The sequence below is a fragment of the Numenius arquata genome, chromosome 2, assembly GCF_964106895.1.
Source record: "Numenius arquata chromosome 2, bNumArq3.hap1.1, whole genome shotgun sequence".
NCBI classification, from domain to species: domain Eukaryota; kingdom Metazoa; phylum Chordata; class Aves; order Charadriiformes; family Scolopacidae; genus Numenius; species Numenius arquata.
The window spans coordinates 64727704-64755108 of NC_133577.1; the positions used below are offsets into that span (position 1 = coordinate 64727704).

Here is a 27405-nt window from a genome sequence, read left to right on the forward strand (position 1 = left end):
TATTAGAATGTTTTATTATACCAGTCAATATTTTATCTTGGCTAGTAGGAATAGCTGCTTTAAGGAGAAGATGTCTCACTCAGAATGCATTTGAAAAGGCAGAGCAAGGCAGAAAAGACAATGTTCTTCTGTGAAGGAGCTGAAGGCTCACCCTATGTGTTAATAAGAACTTGATTTAATAAATTAGCTTTCAGGAAGCAGTTTCCATTTTTCTGGTAAAACATTAGTACCTTTGGGGGAGGACGGATTCCTCAGGAATTTGCTAATGACAGACATTGCTTTCAGCCTTGAAGTCATCAGCTTGAACCCAGCCAAATTCAGTAGAGGTTAAAAGTTGTTCCAGTCTAAATGGATGTTTGGCGCTTTGAAGAAAAAGCTTGCCTGTAAGTGGCAGAGACGCCTTGGCCCATAGTGTGCCATAGAGGTACCAGAGGTAAGTTTAAAGAAGCCATCTGGGATGCCAGGAACAGTCTAGTTGGAGTGGCCTGGATTCAGCACTGTCTGATTTCTCTCTCAGACTTTGCAGTCTGCAGTGCCTCTGTCAGGATCTCATCTATACGCCCTGACTGGCATATTCCACAGAGAGCCCCCAAACTCCATATGAAGCAGAGACCGAGCCGCCTGATTGCTTTACAAGGAGCTCCAATCCCTGCAGTCTGCTGTTAAAACTTACTGATAGGGCCACAAACAGAGGGAGCTTGCTCTGGATAGAAAAAGGAGGATTCATTTACTGAAGCATCTAGGCCAATGCACTTCCCCAGCACTAAATCCACACAAAAACACAGATTAGGGGAGTGCAAATGTGAAATTGGTTTCTTAAGCAGGTTTGTTTCTTTTTTTTTAAAAAAATCATATAAAAAGTCTTATAAAACTTGTCAGCTGTGACTGAGGAACTCCTAACTGGATCTATTCAAAGCCTCAACTTCAAGCACTGCAGAAAGATTTAACAACTAGGTAACAAGCGTGGGAAAAACTGTGTGTGGGGAGGTTGCATGCCGAGTTGTAGGTGTTGCAGACTGAGAAGCAGGATGCAGAGAAGACAAAAACAGAGCCTGTGAGAAATACTGCGTTGACTACAGATATCACAGAGAGAGATAAACAAGGACTGATGCAAAGAATATGAATTATTGGAACGTATGTATTTCTTGAGCTGTGTACACAAATTATACGGTTGCAATTTTCTGCTGGTCTTCACAATAGAAACGCTGTAAGTCAAATTTGGGCTAATGTATTTTTCAGTAAGCTGGTGATTAAGCTCTAGAAATGTGCTCTATTTCTTATTCAAACGTTTCTATCTTCCTAGTCAACAGAATTCCCATACTAGATGATGAGTGACATACCTATACAACAGTCCCAGTCTCCTGGGATCCTTTGGAGGAAAAAGAATTCACTGCAAAAGGTTTCTTATGCTGTTTTTCAGCTCTCTTGCGATGCTGAAGACAAGAAATCTCAAGGAACTCTGAGTCAGCTATTGTGCAAAACCGAGGGTCTGTTCTCCTGGTCCCCATTATCACTGGCCCCATATTTTACCAAACAGCCGCTCTTGGCAGCTGGCACCAAGGGCATTTCTCCTGCTACTTGTGTAATGAGTAAACCAAGGGTTGCTCTAGAATTCTGCATTCTAAGAGCCTAAATTAATTCAGGAGGAGCAGAAACACAACCAGTAGGACAGCTGACTCCACTGGAAGTAGAACCTGCCTTCCCAGACTAATGCAGCTCCACTGCAGGCCAGTTGGCCCCGTTTGTGTGCTCCAGGGTTGACGTGCTAAACGTGCTGTCTTGAGGTACCCACAGTCAGCTGCCTGCTGTACTTCAGGAATAATTTGCAGTAATTCCCACTGCTCCTCATTTAAAAACCTACATTTAAACTTGAATTGCATTACTCCTGCTAATCCTGCTTTAACCATTTTACTCCATGCTTAATATCTCCCCCTGTACTAATCCTGCTTTTTACTAATGCAATACAACTTTTTATTTCTCTCATTTGTTTCACTCTCTTTCCCTTTTGGGAAAATAGGAATATTTTCCTGTGCCCAGTCTGGCCTACTGAATCTCTACTCTGCTCTGCAAATTTATGGTACATCTTGCCAACCCCACTTCATTGTCCCCATCATCTCCTGAGTTAGGGCATGGGCAGACATCTATGACTCAGAGGCTAAAACTACCACATGCTTTTTTGGCTGTAACTCGTTATGACCCAGAGAGACGGAAAAAAAAATAAAAAATAAAATGTCCTGTTCAGAAATAGCACCAATGATAAGACACAGAAGAAAGGTAAGGCTTCTGATGGTCCCTTCCATTATCCCCTATTAGGAAAAAAACCCACAACACATTCACAATCTGTAGTTTCTATGAATTCTTTAGACTCTTTCTAGTTTTTCTGCTAATTTTTTTCCAATCCAATCCTAAAGGGGATGGATAGATATTAACTAGTTTCACTTGTGAATTGACTATACCTAAGCTAAATTCATTTGACACACATGAACTACACAGAAGAAAGTAAGTTTCCATCACACATATCTGTGTATGGATATACTCCACTTTTTTCTTTTTTCACATTTACTTGTGAGGTATGACCATTTTTCTTGTATTTTTGTTTCCCTTTTGACAGCTGAAATATCAAAAAGGTTTTTGCTTTGCTAGATGACCCCAATAGCAGCATGATAAGGCTGTAACCTGCTCTAGAACTCTTCATCTCTTCCTCTGTGGCAAGGGCACACTGATTTTTACAGCTCAAAAAAAGAACTTGTCAAGGGCCTTCAGAATATAAAGAGACAACAGAGGGCTTGGTATTTCTAAGGCCAAAAATCAGCAGAAAAACACAGCTGAAAGAATCCTCTTAGGTATAAAGAAATAGTAAAGTACAATGATTTTTTTCACAATGTTTTACAGTTCACCTGTGATTTGTGACTGTGAAAGTGTTTGGGTCTGCCCTTTAGAAACTCCCCACAGGTCTTCAGAAAGACATATACTACGACCACATTTTCCAGTCTGCTCTGAATTTCACATCCTTTCCAAATACCTTCACTTCTTACCTTCCCAAGTAAGATTGCCTTTCAAATTATGACACCTTTTTTCTGGCAGAAGCTATGGGCCCTTAGAGAATGACTGTACTTGGCAGACAAACCACAGCACTGCCAGGAAAGACAGACATTCTTCTAGCACAACACTGTCAAGTTAGTGTTCTCTCAAGAGAAATTTCCTCCAACATACTAATATTAAAGGACATCACTGTTATATCTGAAAATTTTAATGTTTTTCAAAAGAGGAACAGTAAAACTGAAGGAAGCAGGATACAATTTGACTAATAGTTAGTGTTTGTGGGTTGTGCCTCATTAGGCAGTTTAGGGGTATGATCTCTACTCTTACCTAATAATGTTCTTATCCACAGAGCCTCTGATTGATAGCCCCACACAGACATTTTTCTTCAAAGTAGCATTTAATGGTGCTGCTATAGCAGGGTCATAGGCTATTTAAAGATAAGACTTTTAAAGCCTGATTCTAGTTTAGCTGAGGAATAACCAGATCTCCGACACTGCAAGAATGATAAGCTGTTACAAGCCTACAGGTCTAAAGTGCATCCTTTCTCCAGAAAACATAGCAGTTGTGTTCAGTGCTCCTCTCTGCTGCTGCTGCATATTCCTGTGGCCCTGTTAGAACCACTGACTCTAAGATCCCGTTGGATACCAGGGGACCTGTCTTCAGAAGGCAAGGGAAAGTATACAGGCAAATTTTTATAAAAAAATTTTATAAAACTGAGACTTCCCTCTAGAATTTATGCTTGGTCCTACACAATTTCCTTTTCCTTTTTCTTGTATGTTTTGACATAAAGGAAGCCAGTTGTGCTATATTATCTCTTCAAGATATATGTGGTAAGCAGTGTATATTACATGGATTTAGAGACAAATATAGGATCCAAACCCTGTCTTTTCTTTTTCTCTTTTAACTTCCAACAGTACTTGAAGACATACTTCCCACCTAGTCTTTCTATTTTTTGTAGCAAGGACAATCATCATTAAAAATGAAGAGGATTCTTAAGGCAGAACAAGCACGAATGGCAATTACCACAGTCGTTTTGGGACTTGATGCTTCCAGTATGCATCCCACACCATCTTTTGCTCCACATGCCAAATAAATCCCTCTGCCCAGTGCTACAGCTGTGTCCAAATTACTCAGCTTTCTCCAATAGCTCCATCAATAGGCAGAAAAAGGCACCACAAGGAAATGTTGTTACCAGCACTCACCTTCTTCCTCCTCACTCTCTTTAAAATTTATTTTAAACATTTTCCACGGGACTTTCTCCCTGACAAAATATTCAAATATGCTGAAATTTAAACATAATGTCATTGAGGGGTTTCAGACAGCCCCTAGGAAAAGACGACAGGGCAGAACAGGAACAGATGGTATCACCACGTAGATTTTGCAGAGAGGTTGTGGAGAGAAAAAGCAGCGCACCAGCCTGGGCTGTGGTGCTCTACCAGTGAGTTTAAACAGATAAACATCAAAGGAACCCATCTGGCCTCGGAGTGGAATCTGTCACTTGAGATTGTTACTATTTAACAGAAACCTTGGGGTCTTGGCCATGTTTATCATACTAGTGTAATCCCTTCCCAGTTACATTTTTTGCTCCCCATCTAGTGACAGAGAGCTGCTGGAGGCAAGAACAGAGAGAAGAGCTGAGAGCTGCAGCTTCTGTCATTGGCAAGGGAATTAATTTCAGTCTGAATATCATCTTGCTGATTAACTACCCTAGTAGGAAAATTGAAAAGGACTGTACTTAAACTAGATCTAACACTGCCCTGTGATTTCCGGAGCCCTGCTCTTTCACATTCCAATGGAAGAAGGGGAGGTAATGCGTCCTCTCTTTAAAAAGTCTCTTTCTCATAAAAATGAAAAGGGAATAATCATATTCACAAGACTTTTGTTCTCCAATCCTTCTTCAACTTAAGCAGCAATTCCCAAGCAGATGAGATATCTGAGGGCATTCAAAGGCAGAACCAGCTACGGAATTGGACATCAATGCCAGGGGAAGGGCTGGGGATTTTCCAATTTCCAATTACTAAGTTGCTGTGGGATTCTCTGGTTCCAGGTAGGAGCAAAGGAGAAAGACATTGGGCACTGTCATAAGGAAAAGTGTTATGCCAACGTGAAGGCACAGAGGTCTAGGGACTAAGAATACGTTTCAGCTTGTCCTTCCCCCTCCTCACTGGGAATTCTCCTTCCACCCACTTTTCCCCATGATCATGGAAAGTGGGAGGGATTGGGTAGCACACAGCAGTTTGCTGTTGTAATTTTTTGTGGCCACAGGAAAAATGGTCAAGCAGCTAGATGGAGTTTAGTTTGGGACAGAAATTATGAGGGGGTTTTGATGACAGAGTGTCCCTTTTGGCATTTCTGCCAGGAGCTGATGCAGGTTTTCCTTGGTAAAGAGGTAAAATGACTGCAAGTTTTTGTGGGCGATGAAACTCTTTAACAATGGAGTGGTGGGAGGATGGGACAAATTACTCAGGTGAAGAAATACTTCTCTTTGTCTTCAGAGGTAGTTTATCATTTACCTCTTCCCTTTAATAACCACAATTCAAACCCCTCGCTTATCTCTTACCCTTAGGTAGAAAAAGCAGAAGGTGTTTTGTTTTGGTTTTATTCAAATAAATTAAATGCCAAGCTTGAAAAACATGGAAAGGAATAAGGGGATTAGAAAGGTTGCAGCTCAAAGTGGCAATCTGATCTACAATAGTAAAAACAGTCTTTAAAAAGGTTAAAACATTAAAAGGGTCAAAATCAAAAGTGTTGAAATCTCTGACAGAATAGTGCAATCGAACTGAATAACTTGTTTTTAAGTATGAACACCTGGGACTTAAAATTTTCATCCATCTTTCAGAATGAAAAAAATCAGCAAAAGTTCACAAGATGGCAGAATTTATTTGTCATCGAGCTATAATCTATAGCTCAAACTATCTAGTTCTAGTCCTATCTAGTATCTATTGAACTATAAAGGATCCCACCTAGATATTCTTTATATACATTTACAAACAAAGGGATTTTCTTCTAGTTAAGCATTTGACTTTGTCTGATAGCCTTGCACTGCTTCCTCTTTTTATTTCTGTTCCCAAAGAGCAGTCTAATGCCCATGTCTTGCAAACCATTAAAAGCCTTGGAAAAGGCTAAGCAGCAAGGGATACCAGAGAGAAAATGTACATCAACTGACTGTCAAACCGTAATATTTACCTCAAGATAAAGCATCGCTACACTCTGAAATTAGCAGGAATTAAGTCATACCTGCGGAAGACGAGCGAGTTAACTGTATTTTTAGGTTACACAGTAGAAGTTGGTAAAACGTGGAGTCCTGTAGGGGGGGATTAACACAGGAGGGACAAATAGTGGTTGTAGGAGGAACATGGTGGACAACAACCTCTAACATCACCCACACGTAATGTACCAAGCATTCACCAACCCTCATGCTCCCAAAGGCTGCCATGTGTGCAGTGTATTCAAAGTCAAAATGTTGGTACTTACCCTACTACCACAATTATAAAATCTAGTAAATTCCAGCCATTGCGGAGGTAAGCGTTGGGGTGAAAGAGAAGTCCATATGCTATTACTTTTAAAAATGCTTCCACTGTAAAAATTATGAGAAAGAGATATTCCACTCGTTCCTGGGGAAGATAAGAGAAGAAAAGAGACAACAGTTAGCGTGAGCGACGAACCATGGACAAGGATGTTTTCTTTTGTCACAGTCCACCCGTGCAGCCTCCAACTCTGGCCGCTTGGGTATGTCTAACATGCATGGCTTGCCAGAGGGCTTTTCTCCTCATGTGTGCAGAGTCTGCAGCCAGTCTGACAGGACAGTGGCAGTAAGTTTTAGTTAGGCTCTGAAATTTGCTGCCCTTGCCTTGGCAGGGACTGAACACGGCACAGGCCTGTGCAAAGGAGGAGGAGGGGAGAGGAACAACAGGCGCGTTCTAGCAGTCAGCTCTCTATGGAGTACGTTACCAAATACTGTCAGCCATCAGAAGGAACTGCATCCAGTCCTTTTCCACCTCTGGAGAGGAAACATTGCTGGACACAATGTTGAAGAGAGTGATGGGGTATAATAAAGAGAGGGGTCCACCTGAGACTAATGCATGTGTCACACCGTACCTTCTTTGGGATTCCCTTTTCTGTTGCTGGGGAATAAGTAGGCTGAATATTGGTGATAAACAATTTACAGATCAGACTGACTAACACTAGAGGCTTTCAGTCATTTCATCAGAAATTAACATGCCCCTGTGAAACGCAGGCTGCAGTTAAGCACATCCAAACAAAGCCACTTCCAGTGACAGTACAGTCTGATTCAGGACAAGTAAGCAGGTTTTTGGAGTCAGTACACAGGCTCGCTGTCTCTCATCTCTGGGGTTTTTAGCCCCAGTGTGGGATAAAGAATAGCAGTATTGCAGAAATGGTAGGGACCTCCACCTAAGTAGGAGGGAAACTGCAGCATTAGGTAATCACTACAGAAGTGCTGCATGGCAAGCTGAGTGGGAAAAAAAGTACATGCAAACTAGGTGACAGCAAAAGGAGACTAGGTCCCTGCAAGGTTAAGTCATTAAAAGTTCACATTAAAGAAATAGAAAGCTGAGATAAAAATATACAAAAACAACCTAGGCACTCTTGGTCATAGCTTATACTCAGCAAGACAATCAGGCAGGTCATTACTTTATTTTCCTTTTCAGCTCCAAACTGCAATTGCCCTTTTCCTCTGTCTACCTAAATACATGTATGACACTTTAATATGATACAGCAATATAAAATGCGCAGGATTATAAAAAATTATCCCATCATTTGACTCAGCTGCCCATTTCAATCTCTTCCATTCAGCTCCGGGTAATTAATAACAACTCACTAGCAACCTGTTGATCAAAAAACACGATTTCCAGTTCATCTTCATGTTTACATTAACATGTTATTTTACATGACCGAGAAATTCCATCTGACAGTAGCAGACACATGTTTGTGCTTTAAAATATTGTGGTTTTCTCTTAGACAATGCTTTTACAATGTCTGCGGTATTATTCCCAAGTGCTTAGTACAGGGAATACCTAAGAAAGAAAACATATAATTCTGTAGTCATCTGATCCAGTTGTAAAGCTTTTGAACGTGCCCACAGCACAGAATTTGTCCATCATTGTCCCAGATGGAGACAGGTCCACACACTAAGGATTTTTCTCCCGTTGAACTCAGAGAAGGAAACAACAGCATACAATACTAGTGACTACAATGTCCCCAGCTCTACAAATACAGTAAGTGCATTATTTTATTTAGCACAGGAATTGGCATGTAAAGTGCTAACAACCAGGAGTCCAGCCATGGGCTTGGCCACAGAAAAGAACTCCACAGAGGCTTGCACGCTCCGAGAAGGGAATAACTCGGCAGCCCTTCTCCTTCCATTGCTGCCAACAACTGAACGGGTACTAACTGAGGTACAAATCACAGACAAACAGACCCAAACGATCAAGCTCTAGGCACACATTTATAACGTTAAGACGAGCTGTCATGAAACCTCTTTAAAAAAAAAAAAAATAATAAACCACCACAAAATAATTGTGTGGTGGGAAGTCTATGCAGTGTCTTTTGCATTGCCCTGCACCTTTGTGCCGCCACATGCCTCTGTCAGCGTGGCACAGTGCCAGACACCATCCCACACAGATAGCCCGTGGTAGCTCTGCCTGGGAGGTGACGTCATGCCTTTGAAACAACAAGGTAAAGCCTGTGTAGAGGCTGGAGGAAGATGGAAATGGACCCAGAACCTGCCCTGAACAGAGGATGGAAATAGGGAGTGTTGTGCCTGGGATGGATGTGGCCTCACTAGGGATGAATGAATATATTTTGGGATGGAAAAAAATTATTTCTCTTGCTGCAACCCAGCCCATTAATGGGTCTCGCTCCCATTTCAGGCAAGGGCTTTCCACAGCTGTGGGCAAGCTCTCTTCCCCTCCCGCTAAAAGGGCCACAGTAGGTCCAAGACTACTCTCTCATTCAGACTGCCTTTGAAGTTGCCCTGTGCACTCAGTTCATCTGGCATCTCACCCTGTGAACAGAGACATGGACTCATGGAGAAATGCTGTAGGCCCTAACAGACAGACATCCCCAAATCCCTCTTTTGCTCACAGCCGCGACTGATACTAAGAGGATGTTAAGAAGCCTACCCTCTTGTTTAATAACTCCAAGACCAATTTGAAGCAGACTGGCAGAACAACTGAAGAGGAAGGCCTAAAGCTGACCCCGTGCCCAGTGATTTAATAGCAAGCAATGTCCTTGACCTCTGGGACACAGGCTGCTGGCAGCTCTGCTGGGCTTTGTGCTTCTTCTGTGGCCACAGTGCTGTGCACAGCCAGAAGAGCTTTTCCACTCCATGAATTTCATTGAAATACCTGTACTAATGCAATCAAAAGTCCAATAAAGCAAATACTCAGAAAATTCTAGAACAACTTTTTTTTTTTAAAAAAAAAAGGAATACTGCACAGAGCAGCCAGTATTTCAACAACTAACAGGTTCCATTTGGTCGGGTTTAGGAGCCTCATACCACTTTGTCTCTAAAGAAGCCTATGAGACTACAGACTCCTGTTTTAATATTGTAATAATGTTGTTTGTTGAACCATGTTATTGAGGTAATAATATACCAAAAATATTACACACACACACATATATATACACCTATACATAGATGTATGCATACATACATATACAACTACAAGCTGTTTGAATAAATTCCTTACAATGCTCTGGTTAAGGTGGAAAGATCCATAAAAAAAGTCTATAAAAGCCTCTGAAACGAACATGAGCTACAGAATGCTGAGCAGAGGAGAGAGGTTTTATGATCCTCTGCACTTAAATTCATGATTTCAGGATCTAAAACTGAAGGAAAAATACTACCGAGATTAAACAGTACAGCTACTCCAAGACCATTTCAGGAAGGTTCTCCTACTCAGACTCCAAAAAAATTTGAAAATCCTAGTAATTAATTCGTGTTCCCTTTTTTCCTTATACGATAAAACTCAAGAGCTTTTATGAACCCAGAATAACTCCGTAACGACATAGCATAACTGGGCTCCCAGGAACCCGGGTTGCAGACCCAGTTCTGATGCCACCTTGCCTGGTGAACTCACAGATGCAACTCAACCACTCCTTGCCTCAGGTTAGAAATGAGAGGAGAACCTGTTTCCCTTGGCAGCCACAGAATGATTAATTTGCCTCTACTAAACAGGCTTCTACACTTCTGGCTGCTCATTTGAAGTTTTGCCCTCACAGGTTAGGCAGACTGGACCCCAGCGTTTCCAGCTCCCAAGGGACATAGCACTGCAAAAGTATCCATAACCCTCCACTACTCTGAGAAGCCAATTTGATGCCATTTTGAGACAAATATTGGCATTTCTCTTTGACAGAACTCCCTGTGGACCCCTAAGGAGAGAGGGAGGAAGCTGCCTGGTACCTTTGTGGGAGGGAAAGGAGATAGCAATAGCATTGCCCCTTGAAATAAAAATCCAAACCACAGCATCAAAAGAGAGGGAAGTTATTTTGGAGCTGTAAGAAAGAGTCAACAGTGGTTTTTTATTTGTAAATACAGAAACCATGCTGATGTGGCTAAGACACATGAAGCATATTGCAAGGTTGCAGAATCACAAAGTAGGAGCTTCCTGCTTGGGCAATAGTAATGAAAATGTTTTGAAAACCAGAGGAAAAAAATCCAACAATATATGAGTGGAAAAAGAGGAAGGACAAAAATTTTAGAAAACTGGCCAGTCTCTGGAGTGTACACAGATGTTCTTGGGCTGGTTCTACCACTGCTTTTTTGTTTTTGTTGTGGTTTTTTTTTGTTTGGGGTTTTTTTTTTTTTTTATAGTTATAGGACATGAGCATCAGCTACCCTTGGCTGATAGATTAGCCAGCACCGACATTGCCAAGAAACAAATTGTACATCATCTTACTCTTAACAAAGAAATAAACATCAACTTGCTGTTAAGGCTTTAAGATATATTTCCAAAAGAGGATTACTGTATTAAGTACGAAACCCCTCTAATCCCATGTGCCTTCCGAAGACGTCATAGGTTTGGTTTTGTTTATAATTTTTAAACTGTACCTCACAACATCCTGGATTCATAAAAGGAGTCTGAAAACAGGAAATTCAAGCAAATTACTCTAGGGTGCCACGAGGCTTTTCTCCCATCAGGAGAGAAGTGAGTAGACCAGTGTTGTTTCTGAGAAATGGTCCTCAGAATGATTCACTCTATCTTGATCCTAGTTCTCCAAACCCCAACCACCCAGCAACACTACTAGGTTATATCATTTTCTTTGCAAGTTACTCAAGGCTCAAATCACAATCAGGTCCTTGCACCTCATACGCTCCAGTCTAAAGAGTTTACAATCTAAAAGTCAGTTACTAAAGGCTTTCTCAGATTTTGCTGTCTCTCTCTGCTTGCATTCTGTTCAGCTTTTTACAGATCAGGTTTCAAAAACTAGAACTTAGATGTTTGAAGTAATGTGCAGCAAGCTCTGCACATCTAGAACATTTATGAAGCTGCCTGTTTGACCTTAGGTCATGTTACATCAGTGTCTGCATTATTATTCCCTAGGGCTTCCTTAAACATAAGGGAATATATTTCTTCAGTAATGCAAATACTCAGTAGTCCAAGGAAAACAGGGCCTCTGTCATATAGGAAGTTTTGGCATTAATTACATAAATAGGCTCTGAAAGATACAAGTCAGACTGGAATCACTCAGAATTTTTCCTAGTAGGGAAAACAATCTTTTCCCATGGGCAGTAAGGAGACTAAACTGCAGTGCTGGGAAAGACGGCCCAGAGACTTTATGAAAAAAGCTTCCATGTTTTTGGATTACATGTTATCATCACATCCGAGATATGCATATCCTCATTGTGTGAATACGCTGACCTGGAGGCTACTGTTACCATTAATAACTTTGACCTTCAGTGAGGAAGAGCCACATGTGCACACTTAAAGGATCAATTCAATAAAGCAGATGTTAAGACAGGTTTGTTGACAATGAGTTACTTCTGAATGTAGTAAGTTACTCAGAAGACATTTTCAGCTAAGTATGTGTGAAAACAATACACAAGCACATGAAGGGAAAAAATTAAAGGAGAGAATATATTTAGATTTTTTTTTTTTCTTTCTCCTTAAAAGTACTGCCACTGCAGAAACAAGCAGCCGTATCCATTTATTTGACAAATAGAAATGGATAATAAGATAGCATACTGCTGAACATAACTCCATTTGCTTTTACTGCTGGTCCTGAAACGCAGTGTCCCTTCTTCTACCTGTTCCCCAAAAAGAATATTCCCAAAAATTGAGCAAAAGAACACTATCTGATTTTACCTGACAAGGATAAAATAAGCCCAAAGAATGAAGTGGGTGACTAGCATTCAATTAAACATAATCCACCGTGTTGGTAAACAGAAGTCAGAACAGCTCCTATGAAGACAGACTGAGAGAGCTGGGGCTGTTCAGCCTGGAGAAGAGAAGGCTTGGGGGAGACCTTATAGCCCCTTCCAGTACTAAAGGGGGCCTGCAGGAGAGATGGGGAGGGACTCTTTATCAGGGAGTGTAGTGACAGGATGAGGGGTAACGATTTTAAACTCAGAGAGGGGAGATTTAGATTAGATACTAGGAACAAGTTCTTTACTGTGAGGGTGGTGAGACACTGGAACAGGTTGCCCAGGGAAGTTGTGGATGCCCCATCCCTGGAGGTGTTCAAGGCCAGGCTGGATGGGGCTTTGAGCAACCAGGTCTAGTGGGAGGTGTCCCTGCCCATGGCAGGGGGGTTGGAACTCGATGATTCATAGATTCATAGATTGGTCCAGGCCGGAAGGGACCTCCAAAGGTCATCTAGTCCGACCTCCCCGCAGTCAGCAGGGACACCTCCTACTAGACCAGGTTGCCCAGGGACTCGTCGAGCTTCACCTTGAATGTCTCAAGGGAAGGGGCCTCAACCACCTCCCTGGGCAACCTGTTCCAGTGTTCCACCACCCTCATGGTAAAGAATTTTTTCCTAATATCCAATCTAAATCTCCCCTTCTCCAGCTTAAAACCATTGCCTCTTGTTCTGTCGCTGCAGGCCTTTGTAAACAGACCCTCCCCAGCCTTCCTGTAGGCCCCCCTCAGGTACTGGAAGGCCGCTATGAGGTCTCCCTGGAGCCTCCTTTTCTCCAAGCTAAACAACCCCAGCTCCCTCAGCCTGTCCTCATAGGAGAGGTGCTCCAGCCCCCTGATCATTTTGGTGGCCCTCCTCTGGACCCGCTCCATCAGGTCCATGTCCTTTCTATATCGAGGGCTCCAGACCTGCACACAGTACTCCAGGGGAGGTCTCACCAGAGCAGAGTAAAGTGGCAGAATCACCTCTCTGGATCTGCTGGCAACACTTGTTTTGATGCAGCCCAGGATGTGATTGGCCTTTTGGGCTGCGAGAGCACATTGCCTGCTCATGTCCAGCTTCTCGTCAATCAGCACCCCCAAGTCCCTTTCCTCAGGGCTGCTTTCTAATACCTCATCCCCCAGTCTGTATTTATACTGAGGATTGTTTCTTCCCAGGTGCAGAATCCTGCACTTGCTTTTGTTGAACCTCATGAGGTTCATCTGGGCCCACCTCTCCAGCCTCATGATCTTTAAGGTCCCTTCCAACTCTAACCATTCTATGATTCTATGAAAGGTTAGATTTCCAAAAATGATCAGCATTGCCTTCTCTCCACTCCAGTTGAAGGCAGTGCCCGTATAACATCAGGCTTTACAATGAGTAGAGTTAAATTCACACCAAGCACTGCAAAAATACCACCTTTTAACTAACAACTTCAAATGGGAGATACTCTCACAGGCAGCTACTTTAAAGGCGTCCCACACCAGAAGAATGAAGTGGACAAAGACAGAATTCTCAGTAATCTGCAATAAGCAATTACAAAACAGGAATGTAGTGCAAGCTAGCCTGCAGTACTTTATGATAATTCATAACATGCCCACGATGCATTTAAAGAACTTCCACTGAAGGGAATAGAAGAGAAGATATTAATAGTTTTGAATGATTACAGACCTGATACACATGCCCTATATTCAGGAGTTCCGTGGCAAATCAATGAAGACTTCATGCATAGCTCTCTTGCAGGATCTAGTCTAAGCTCCTTATTTTTCTTACAGCACTTTGGCAAGGATCAAGTTGAATTTATTTATGGGTTCAGTGGAATTACCTTTTGTGTCAGAGTCCAATTGTAATACAAAGCCTAGGTACAATGGGGTCAATCCCCTGTGCTACGTACCTTGTACAAACACTCTTTCCCTCAGTGAGCCATATGTTCCTTATTCACTTAAATCAAAATACAGATGATGAATGCCATCACTGTTCTGATTTACCATTATTTGACCTACATTTTTACTAACATTAGGTGGGAGAATCAGGCTCCAGCTATACAGAATAATGTAATTATCGGGAATCCTATGTTTCAGAAGGGGTTGGCGTACCAATATCATTTGGACTACAATATGAGAGGAGCATTATTTTGAAACCTTTATACTAGAAAAAATTCTCAGCAACTTTATTTAATTTTGAAGGCAGCCCTGCTTTGAGTTGGAATTTGGACTAAACAATCCACAGAAGTCCCTTTCAACCTATATTTTTTCTGAGACTCTATATGCATATTTTATCATTCCAAATGCATCTCTAGTCCTCAGAATCGTCTAACAAACTCACTATTTCCTTTCCATTGCACATCAGTGCTTCCCAGTGGAACACCTCCTTCTCCACAATAGAGATGGTCAAGTATGCACCTTTCTGGATTCACATAAAGCATTATGCATCCATTTGGACTTAAAATTTGGACTTTGGTGTCGATGAGATAATGTCTAACCTATATAATATTTTTCATTATGGTTCTTGGCTAGCAATAGCAGAAATCTCTTGGGTGTCATTGCTCAAGATTTATTTTTTGGATTGAAATAGAACAATAGGATCCTACCTATATATGAACTAAAGAATATGTTCCTTATCAGCTTGGTTTTTCTTTGGCGTGACCAAGAATTGAAGCCATCCCAACAAGCCACGTACAGACATTCCAACCTGAACAGCTCTGAAGAGGCAAAGAATGTCGTATCCTAGTTTTTTCTGCTTTGGTCCACTACTCTGATTAAATTGAAATGAACTGCCACTTTATATTCCAATCAGACCAATAAGAGATTATCCTTGTAGGAGAAAACAACATTAGGGAAGGCAGCATAAAGTTTATGACTGAGAGCGCCTCATTTAGGATCTCTGGATAGAAATTAAAAGCTGGCTAGGTGGTGTGTTGTTACCATGCCTAGAAATTAAATTCACCCCTAGAAGAAAGCTTTTACTAGTTTCCTTTATGTAGTTTCAGAGGCAGTGAGGCAGCCCGGTGTCTTCTCCCAAGGTTAACACAGCCATTTGAAACACCACAGTCAATTGTCCATCTACCAACTGCTGATTAAGGACAGGGTACCAGAAGCATCCATTTAAATCAGAGCAGCCCCAGTATGACAGCTGTATCTAATAGATCATTACAAGACATATTGTGTCTTATCCAGCTCCCAAAATGACTCAAGTAAGTTAGAAATTGGCTACTTACCGTGCTCAGGTATCTGAGCTTGATCATGTATGCAGTGAGATATACAAGTCTATCAGCCATAAAAAAATTCAGTGCTCCATTTTATTAATATCATTAAAAACAGTCCCCTCTAGCGTAACCTAGCCTTTCTATGCTCAAAATCATATTAGTGTTAAATGTTGAGCATTTTGTTGCCAGGCAGAACATTAAATATATATCCCACTTTAGGAGGGATTCTAAAAAAACCTATCTAATTAAATATTGACTCATTAGGAGGTCTTCCTTAAAGCACATCATTTAAGCAGGAAACACAAGCATGCTTGCTTTTGGAAACAAGCTACATGACCTCAGCAATAACTACTCTAATGTTTTTATTGTTTTGCATCATCTATAGGCTGGTTCCTAAAGTCACCGGTCCAGAGTTCTTCTCATTATATTGTTTTCACCTGATTATCATTACAAAATCAGCGTTTTGGGTACACTATTGCTCAATGAGTCTCTAAACTTCTTAGTGGTAGGAAAAAAGCTTAACAAAGGTGAATCTCAAGCGTCTGACTGCTGAAAAGAAGTAACCCTGTCCCCATGAGATTTATTAATTTCAACTCAATCACATGATCTCAGGAGCTGGCAATTTTTAAACTGCTTAGAATTAACATTATGACTTCTCCAGTTTGTCTGCCTTTTAAGCTTATACTGTTGTCATATGGACAGGTACGCTGTGGAACATTCAGGTTTGTATTCCGTCATCTTTTCTAAGAGATGACCAAAAATTGGGCCTCAAAATGAAGGACTGAATTTCCAACAAAGTTCAACTGTGGATAGTGAGTTCCTTTGGAAATATACCCATACTGAGACTTTCTGAGTGCCGAGGGTTTTTACAATCCCCTCGTGGATAAGGGGTGTGGAGGAGTTGCATTCCACACCCTTAATTAAATGAAGCATCTTTTCTCTCAGAAAGTTTGTGGTTTTTTGCTTTTTGTTTAAAAAAGAGATCTGATTTTACAAGATTTTGAGTAATTCAAGTACATGTCAGGTTAGATTAAAATATACTCTAAATCAGGGAGAATTTTGCTACTAATTTTAACATGGAAGGTATTATCCTCTTACTAGGTAAGTCAATAATTGTCTACAGGCTGCATTCCTCATTTCTCTTGATTTTCTTTAATAACTTCTCAGGTAACACTAAAGAATTAGAAACCTTCTCTAAATTGCCTTGCAGGAGGAACTCCAATTTGAAGGGGGCACCACCATGTACTGAGCTGACAGGACTGGCACTGCCTCTCTCATGGAAGCCCTTGGCACAGAGCATGTTTCTAGAAGAGAAAAGAGCTAGCAGGGGAAAGATGGGAACAGCCAAAGAAAGAAGTATTTGAGCAGCTAACATGGGATCAGATGTCAGCAAACATGGGTTCCTCGAGAAACCATAGCCACATCCAGCACAATTTAGACCCTCTGTGAATTACTCTCAACTACTGAGCTAAGAGCTAGAGAGCCACAAGAGACCCCCTGCAGAAATCTGGCCCCGAAACTTTGTTTTAATAGGCTGCTGAGCACAGACTTTTCTCTGACTGACCACCCAGAAGAGCTCATCAAATCCCACTTTTAAAACATTTCTGTCAAATGCATTTTAATCCGATCACTCTTGTGCATTTTATGATGCTCTAATTTATGTTTTTAATCTACTACAATTCTTTTATAATTGTTCGTGCAGTACAGTGACGCCTGACAGGGAATGCTTTATAAATTGAATTTATGACTATTTATAACCTCTCCCTCTTCAAATTTCTAAGCAAATAAATTGGTCCTGCAGTTCAGAGTTCTAGAGTCGGGGTCTCTCTGTACACATTCATACAAAAACACAATACACACACACACACGAGAGAAAGCAAGAGAAATGGAGTGTGTACGTGTGTGTGACCTTTTCTTTCCATGAGTAACTTAAGGGCATATTTAACATTCTGTTCACACTGCTCATGGCAGATAGGAAAAACACAACTGAAGGGAATGAAAAATGAAAAGTCCTTGCAGCTTCTCCATCTCAGCCTCTGTCTTTCCTTTTGTGGGGCAAAGGTTTTCAGTTTTTGTTTACTACCCCTGAGTAAGTTTCTGTTCCTTTGCTTGCTGCTTGAACGGACAAGGCACATGAAATGAGGCAGCTATAAGGACCTTTGACAACCAGCACATAAAACTCATTTCATTTTCTTAATGGAAGTCTAATTGGTAATTAGAAACCTGACTGTGACCTGTGCAGTACCCAGAGAATAGAAATGGACTTCATTTTAAACAGATAAAGCTCACAAGGCTGCAGCACTGCAGAGTAGCAAGATTTCTTCTGGGCAAGAAGTGAAAGAAGTGTTTTAGTTTTTAGCGGGTTTTGCTAATTTAGGCTAACCAAAAAAACCCCAAACAAATCATATTCTTTGCCAGTTCTTCTGTCCATTGGTTGACCTCCACCAGCCACCCTTGCTGCCCCTCACTGTAGTGGCTGCTGATATTGAAATAGATCCAGGGGCAAGAAGCTGGAAAATGCAATTTGGATTCTTGCCCCCACCGCCAGTCAGTCTGGAGGATGTATTTTCACTTCTTGTAAGACAAGCATGTGCTTCATCCTCATATGTGTGCGTATTGCAGGGGGAAAGGGTCAAACTAATAATCTTGCCAAAGGCCACCACCTTCCATCCAGTTAGGCTGGGGCTAGGTGTGAAGTTGGTGTAACCTCAGCCTGCAGGACACTAGATCACCCTTCTTCCCAAAGCCCACAGCGCTTGGGTGGGTGCGGAGTAATGCAAGGTCACATCATAACAAAATATTTGGATTTGCTTCAAGCAAGCCAAACACACGGATCTGGGAATGTTAAAACATTTTTGTTCAATAAAAATGTTTAAACATATTGGTCTGTTATTTCTGTGCTGAAACGCTCTGAGAACTTTCCTTCAGGGACAGTAGAGAGGGGGAAAATCGCATACAGAATACTTCAACTTTTAATTCTAATATTCAACAAAACCAAGTTTCGAAATATTGGAATTTCCCAGACAACACCCAGATTTCCACCAGCCTGACTGGCAAACCAGCAGGAGGGAAACTGGAAAGAAGAGAAACAGCTCTGAAATGGGTTAATGCATGATAATGCATTTAATTCATAAAAAAAAAAGGAAGACTGTTTTCTAATGAAGTTCAGGCATTAATAAGGAATGAACGTTGCACCCATGCCTCTTTTTGCAAACAAGAAGTCTGTAAAGAACTATAGTGAGCTACTAATTTTCATTCAGAGGAGAGACAGCCAACATACCTGTTCTCTCTTGCTATGATAAACCCTTAAGACCGTATTTATTCTCATGTAGATAAATTTAAAATAAAAATTAAGAAAAATATTAGACTTTGGGCAGGGAAAGGTCAGGAATGTTATTAATATCCTATAATGTTCTTTAATTAAACTCAGCATGATTAGCTTCTGGCTAGTTTGCAAAAAGTCATACTCCTCCTACGTTCCCTGGCTTCAGGGGTGCCATTATCTCCCGCAAGCATTGCAGGCTGCGGGATCTCTGTCTAAAGGGAAAATTAGGTTTCAGCAGGCCTGTCTGAAAAAAAAATAATCTAAATCCCACCCACAACCAGAATTCCCTTTCATCAGTTACAGTCAAATCCTTGTGACGCCCATCGCTCGGGAGGTCACTGCCGGTGAAATGATCTCTAAGAACTCAGCCAGATTTCCTCTACGTCAGACAGACTACCGCTCGGGGCTGGCAAGCGTTTTGCCAAATGGACTTGGATTTCAAAGATTTTGTGTTCGCTTGATGAAAATAAGATGTTACACACTTTGTGTTTTCACTTACTCTGTTCCCAAGGCTCCCCCTCTCTTCAATCACCCTCAGGCTCTAAGCAAACAGGATTCGTATTGATCTGCCCGAAAATTATTTTTAATGCTGTTAATGTTATAGGCTGCTGTACTGGATATCTTCCAAGTTCTTCATCCTGACTAGTTGTTCCGACTGATCGGCAATACACTAAACCCATCACTTTTGCCTTGCTGCCGGCCAAATCCCAGCTCACACCACAGGAATAAAAGACAGCCGATGTCCGTACTCGAACTTCGGTGGGGCATAAGTGTTTTCTGGTGCTCAGTACATACTCCTCATAGCCTCGCAGACTCTGCACAGTGTCATCCCACGACACTTGCTGGCTTTTTACCCCTCCATTCCCTCACTCTGCTTTCTGTACATTTTAGGTCATGCATATTAAAGTTGGGCTCATTGCTGCCAATGCAACAGGGGCAGGAGCAGGATGAAATAAATCCTGGATGCCATTTTAAAACAATTATTCTCCTATCATATCGTTATCCCCCAGTCAAACGTGCAATGATTACCGTGTTTAACTGAAGACTACCACGTTAAATTCAGAAACGTCAAATCAAACTACGTATTTAATATTGCAAAAAGTGATACCTTAAATGAATGCTATGGAATTGCAGATAAAGCTTTTAAGATACCTTGTATAATAAGCTTAGCCTCACTTAGGAAAAAAAAAAAAAAAGAAAAAAAGAGGGTAAAAATACAGATTTTCGCAAACACTTAAAAAATTTCTCATGGAACAGATTTTAAACGAAGTCCTTATTTGGACATAATTTTCACCAACTTCTAGAAGGTCTGCATGAGCAAGAACTGAGTAAAAACTAAGTAAGTACAGTAAGCTTTGGCCCAATTATACCAGAAATATTATCCTGTGGTAACATTAAACCAAATTGCACAGACTTGGGGGATTTTAGTGTTTTCTTTTAATTGTCTACAAACTGTGCTAAGGCAGTTTTGTGCTAATGTTTGAGAACTCAATGGTGGAACTGATTAAAAAACTGTAATTAAATTGAATAAGCTACTATTATTTACAGAACAGCAAAAAGGATGTAAAAAGGAACATAGAAATGGTGCAAAATAATTTAGTTATTACTCTTTTATTCTATTTTGACTATCTTTGGTACCACTAATAACACATAGATGGAAAGAGACCAAGTTTCACAGGTAACAAGCATCTTTCACAGTCCACAGTTTTTTCTGATCCCTTAAAAGACTGAAAGAACAAACATAGCAACCTAAATTTTTTTTTCATAGGATATTTTATGGACAGAAAAGAACTTTGTGATTAAATTTTTGCAAATGCTTATACATTTTGTTGAGATCTTCCCATTTCAGTTAAACAGTCTAAACTGAAGTTTTCCAGTTATTTTTTTCTTTGATAACTACTCCCTCCTTATCAGATCCATCAGGAAACATGAAGATGTAGAAAAACATTAGTAAGACAGCATGTCACAAGGACTTGTCTCAGTCCCCTGAGCGTGACTCCACAAGCTGCATTCCACAACTTATCTTCCAGCCACGTCTGTCACTTGCATGTCCTCTATTTCACTCTCTTACGCTGTCTCACTCTGCTTTATTTCAAACTCAATTTGTTTTCACAAGGAGATAGAACAAAATAAGCAAGGAGGACTATGAATCCGCTGGCCTATGGCAAAGGCCATAAAATAAAATAATTAAGAGAAATTCTTTAATTTTAATTAGGTTCCTTTCTGCAGTCATTCCCTTCATGAAAAGTTTAATTACCAAGAACTGATGCTATTAGATTCACTGTACTATATTATGTTTAGCTGGGCTGTTACACAGAAAAAAGGAAATGGCAGAGAAATCTCTTGGTTAACTTGCCAGGTGTGAAACTAGTAGGGCTAAATTATCCCACAAGTCTTCTAGAGCTGACTGAAAGGATGAGATTGCCAGGGATAAGTTTGTCTCATCACCTTAGTGCTTTAGACCTTCAGAAAAGGCTCCAGGGGTTATAGTCAATCACAGACTGACTATGACTCAATGTCATGCTATTGCAAAATACAAAAAGCAAACAACATGCTGGGATGTGTAAACAAACCTACAAACCGCAAGATGCAAGAAAAAAATCCTTCTGCTATACACAGCAGGGGTGAAAGTTCTGCTAAAATTCTGTGAATGAAGGAATACATTGATGGCCTGGAGAGGGACCAGGGGAGAGCAACAAGGATTTTCTGAACCTTAGAGAAACTACCTGAAAGACTGTTGTGAGGCTGTGCAGCATAGAGAAGGCAAGACAAGACAAGGCTATAGTTTGCTGCAGAGAGTCAGTGAATAACCCATTTGCTTGCATCCTCTTTGGATATGGCAGGAAGTAACAGCTTTACACTGGCACAAGGAAGGTTTAGGATGGACATTAAGGAAACAAGAACCTAAAGGGGGCCTCCAGGAAAGATGGGGAGGGACTCTTTATGAGGAAGGGGAGCAATAGGACAAGGGGTAATGGTTTTAAACTGAAAGAGGGGAGATCTAGATGAGATATTAGGAAGAAATTCTTTACTGTGAGGGTGGTGAGACACTGGAACCAGTTGCCCAGGGAAGTTGTGGATGCCCCATCCCTGGAGGTGTTCAAGGCCAGGCTGGATGGCGCTTTGAGCAACCAGGTCTAGTGGGAGGTGTCCCTGCCCATGGCAGAGGGGTTGGAACTCGATGATCTTTAAGGTCCCTTCCAACCCGAACCATTCTACGAATCTACAAAACCTTTCCTTGGGATGCCGGTATTGGTGATAAGGCTGCGCCAGAGTACACTGCCTGGGAAGTTACGGACTTTAAATCACTAGAGGTTAAATCCTCCTGTGGGGCGAAATGACGAAATAGCCTCCCAAGTTGCCTTCTAGCCCTAGTTTTTGTATTCCTGAGGCTCTGATAGATGTCTGTGACCACAAGATCCAGCCAGATTTGTCTCATCAGGGAGGCAGCTGTCTATTGGTTTTGGACAGAAAGACACCAGGGGACAGCCCTTCTGTATTTATGAGTGAATAGCCTTTCAAAATGTCTTTGACACCCATGCAGCTAAAGCAGTCCTATGAAAGAAATGTGTTAGTCGTTTGGGATTTCAAGGAATGCCTCTATATGTCATCATTTGAAAATGGAGCTCAATAGCTCTCTTGGGGGAAAGAGAATTCAGGCTTCTCCCCAGGGCTGATCAGTTTAGAAATGCCATTGTAACTGCACTTGAACAGAGTAAGTTTTTCTGTTCTTATGGTGCAGTTGCAGGGTTTTCTAAGATTACACTGCAGAGGCCAAGTTAAGTGGAGGGATTTTCCCCTCTCTGAGAAGACTCTCAAGCATTATTGTTCTGACCGATTCTCATCTAGTTTGGTGATGTTTACTGTAGAAGTTTCTCTTCCTCAGTGGATCTGCCTCTGAAGGGCATTTAGGAACACGACCTTGTGAATGTTTAGTCTTCTTTTGATCTCTTTTGCTTTGGGTCCACAGAGCCCCTGTAACAGAAGTCTAGGAGCTTTGTTGAGCATATTTTTAATTAATCCTGGACTTAGAGAAATTTGGGGATTAGTGGATTGCTGAACTCCTTATGTCTCTGGAGCAATGCCGGAGTTTCCTTGTTACAAAGAGCAGAGAAAGAGTCAGCATTTGTTGCGAGTTTGGCCTAGGCACTGAATCTACTGACTTCCATAGATCAGAGAAGTCTTCAAACCAGCAATACTACTAGCTTGAATAAATATAGTCTCCTTCATCCAAGGGTTGCAATAGACTTCACAGACAGTAATAAATGAATTAAAATATAAATCATACCCCACAGCCAAAAGAGAAACTGCCTCCATTTCACAACTGGGAAAATTGAGAAATACATAGGATAAAGGTATTTGAAGATCTGAGGTCTTCCAGTTTCTAAGTACCCATTTTAGGACAATGACAGCCTGATTACTTTTTTTTTCAGAGACACCAAGTGGTTTGTTGACTAATTGGAGCGATGATGCCTCCAGGGATAGGAGCCTGGCACACTGACTTGGCTGACTTAACCAGCTAACGAGCTAATAGCAATTTAGAAAAGACAAACCTCTGACAAGCATGAAAAGAATTTGTCTAAATGTTTAGAAATTTTTTATTAATTCCTGGCAGATGAAAACGGAGGTGTTGCTGTCTCTGTCCCTCTTTGTCCTATCTGGTTGCTTCCACTCCACCTCCTGTTTCTGCCATGTTTCTATCCTTTTGTCTCTTTTTTGTTGCTTTGTTTTGCACTCCACTTCTCTTCTCCTTGTATACAAGGATTTTCAGAGGTTCACCTGAAACTGCAGGTGTCTGGGTCTCCATCTCAATCACACAAGCTGTACAAAACTAAAGGACAAGTTTGAAAATTGGACCTACCTGATAACCACCTTATGACAAAATCAGGAGTGGGATGGTGGAATCCTGGGGGAATACTTTGCTATTGCATGTCATAGATAAATTGTACCTATGAGGCAATGTTCATAAGGTGCCAAAGAAACTTTATTACCAGAGAAGGGTGGTTTTTGGGTCACTTCTGTAAACTATTCTGATACGTAATGCTATAGCAACACACATATTATTTGGTGACATTTGCATTGTAACAGCAAAACGATACCAAGGCATCACAAATACAACTGCAGTGCCGATGGGGACCAGAAGCGCCAAAATTCTCTCTCAAGCAGCAATTTATTTCTGAACAAAAACCTGTCAAAAACGGTTTAGCAGCCTCCTGTTGCTACATCGGTTAAATGCAGGGAGGATATGATACAGTATGTTACAGCATAATGAATTTGTTGTATTGTAGCTGGTACGTAGTTTCATTTGCTAAAGCCTCACTGCTGTTTAATCCACAATCGACTGCTGACTGGGTGCAGAAGGCTGCAGTCTGCCTCACATGGCAGGGATATGCTGCATTTATACTCACCAGAGAGGGACCTGCAATACTTTTTGCATAATAGAGTTCTGCTGCTCTTTTTATAAATCCTGACTTGGACCAGTTGCCAGGCTCCTAATGAAGTTGAGTTAGGCCCTGTGCATCGACCCGCTGCTCCTCCTACCTGTTGCGACATTTTATTTTTTTTTTCTCTGTGAAACCAAAACATCCCTTGCAAAATTGTGATTCAGTTCGACTAAACCAGTAAATGACAGGATGTACTCTCCAGGGCTGTGACAGAGTAATGCGGTAGGCCTCTGCTCTCTAAAACGCAGAATAAAAACCAATTATATAAAAAGACAGTGCACCTACTGAGTGCACAGGGCGTACATCTCTAGGTCTCCCTTGTAAACAGGCACAGTATAGCTCACTACTTAGGCTGCGGCACTCCTCCTTAAAAGCAATCAGAAGAATTCATGCTGTGGGTAGACTAATGACAACGGAGATCAGAGATCAAATTCTGAGTAGATCCTAAATAGGAGATGACAATATCGGCTTTCTGTAGACAGCAAGCATTCTTCCCTAACGTAAACTCACCACACTCCTTACAAACCTGTACGCCGGTCAGCTTTTGGTAAGGCTGGTTCTCTGGGGTGTTGCAGCACGAGCATGGAAGGCCTTCACAAGGAGGGAAATCAGGGTCTCCAATAACCAGCAATACACGCAGCAAATAGACCAGTGGGTCCCCAGAAAGAGGGATATGGCATCGTTCCAGCCTTAGCTATGTCCGCAATGCCCTTCCCTCACCAGGGCTCCAACTTTGTACTCTCCCAAGGGGAGCTTTACAGCTTTCTAAAATAATTTTTATGGGGCTGTGTTTTACCAGGCAGTAATTTCTGAGAGGAATACTGCAGTTTTAGCAGTTACTCTTAACTGTTTAAGAATGTGCTGGTGTTTAGGAAAAAAAGAACCCAAGAGTAACAGGTACTATCAATCTCTGATTTTCACTATCTTTCAAATTCAGCCCAGTTAGGAAGGAAAAGAAAACACGCTGTCACACATACAAGCCTATGAACATCAAAATATTTTAATGGATACATTTTTCTCTTCTATCTAGCCTCTGAGTTTTTTCACCTCTGAGCAAGACCTAAAACGTACCACATCATCTGTATTGCTTCATAACCTGAAACTCCACGTCTCCTTAGGAAGCTTCCCTTTCAGAACAATTTAATAAGATGTTATATTAGCATCCCAATAGCTTTTCCCTCATGAGTTAGAAGTGTCACTCTCTCTGTTTTGACTAATTTCTGCTAGATAAATACAGCCTACCTTGATGAGAGAAATTCCCATGTTCTGCATTTTTTTGACTGGTGAGGTTTTTACTTTGTACCCTGAGCTCTTAAGTGGCTTTGCCTCGTTTAAAAAGCTGTATCTCTGCACAGCATGCCTGCATTCCTGTGGAGAGTTGCTTAATCCCTCTGTATACTCCCAATCTGCCTGCAAGGAACGCAGAGCATTCCCAGAGCTTTAAATGGAGGCGACACAAAAATCTAGTTTTTTTATTAGTGGAAAAGAATCCCTGTACTATTTAAAAAACAAAACAAAACAAAAAAACCCCAACAAAAAACACACCAGGCCCCCTCCTTTTTGGTATAATCTTTTTTTCCTGCTTTACTCAATTATAGCTGATTGGTTATTAACTGCCATGACATATGAGTCATGCAGGATCTAGGACACAGGATGTGTTCAGAGTTGCTTAATCATGTTCTAATATTTAACATGTACACTTGTTTATTAGGTAATAGAGTTGTGCATGATATTTACGTTGTGCTATATTAATTTGGGATGTTAATGCTAGAAGGGCCAGAGAATGAGAAAAATTATACAGACAAATGAAGAGGAAAAGCTAAACCAAAGTTAAAATGAGAAACAGACTCCCAGGGCATGGGAAGGAAGAATTCATGTTCAGATTTTTCTTTTGTGGCACTTGTAGGTCTCATTCTCAGTTACACCAATTTAAGCTTAGAGTAACTTTGTTGTCATGGTTGATTGTCTAGTTTTACCCTACCTTTCTACATCTCAAATTTTCCTCAAAAATACCTAGCTCCCAAATGTCCCTAAAACTCCTTCAGTACAGGAGGACAGCTGCCTGTGCACCAAATCATGACTTCTGCTGCCTGTTATGAAAAGTGATGACATCTGCCTCCCATTGCACAAGGAAAGGAACATCCTATATGAAAATATATACATTTTTCTCCTTTCTCTCTCTCTCATTACAGCAGTTAACTCTCAGTCAGCACAGCAGACACAGCTTTTGAAAGAGCACACAGAAGGAAGCCAAGCTGTCTCAAGGTGAAGCAGATGATCGCAGCACTGTATTCAATGGTGAGGCATGAATGTCGATGAAAACACAACTTAGCCTGAGGGTTTCACTGTAAAGAATCGCTACCTTTTTCATGGGTAAAAACAATAAAAATCTAAGTAAGATTACTTGGCTGTGAAATTTATCCAGGAACGACAAAGCTACATAGACAAGATGGAAGAAGAGAACAGAAATAAGATGTGCTTAATATAAAGCAAGGATGTTTGAACTCAGGATACTTAAGGAAGGTAAGAAGTATGTGAAAGCAAAACAGTGCTATTTGGCTAACTTCTCCTGGAAGCACTTGACAGCTGAACGTGGTTTTGAAAGGCCTGAAGGCAGTTTACCGCAGGGACTGAGTCAAGGCATCTTTGCATGAGAGAGGATGATGGCATTCTGCAACACACAGAGGACAGATGCCTATTTTAAGGAGATGGTTTGCTGTCTCCAGAGACCCTTGATGTGGATACAAGACAACATGGAGGAGGACTGCAGCAAGAGCATTTACAGAAGCAGAGCTTAGCCTGGAAACTGTTTTACAAATTAATTGCTTGTTACTTCAATTCTTCTCTGCTTTTCTCCCTCACACTCGATGGGTTTTGCCTCTTGTGCTCCATCCTGTGACTTCTCCCATTTTCATTCCACTTTATCACCCCTATTTAAATACTTTTTTTAGCTTCTGTGACGTTTTTTCAGTGTTCCCAAGCCACTGATAAAATACTACAAGCACCCTATGGTAACCATGTTTGTA

General features: G+C 41.2%; 1 protein-coding gene across 2 annotated transcripts in view; it reads right to left on the minus strand.

The window, feature by feature from the left end:
• CACNA1C (calcium voltage-gated channel subunit alpha1 C) overlaps positions 1–27405 on the minus strand; it is a 495176-nt gene that overhangs the window by 198337 nt on the left and 269434 nt on the right. For both annotated transcript variants that reach the window (XM_074162069.1, XM_074162077.1), the window contains exon 4: positions 6517–6656. In XM_074162069.1, coding sequence (XP_074018170.1) covers positions 6517–6656 — 140 coding nt within the window. The remainder of the gene's footprint in view (positions 1–6516; positions 6657–27405) is intronic.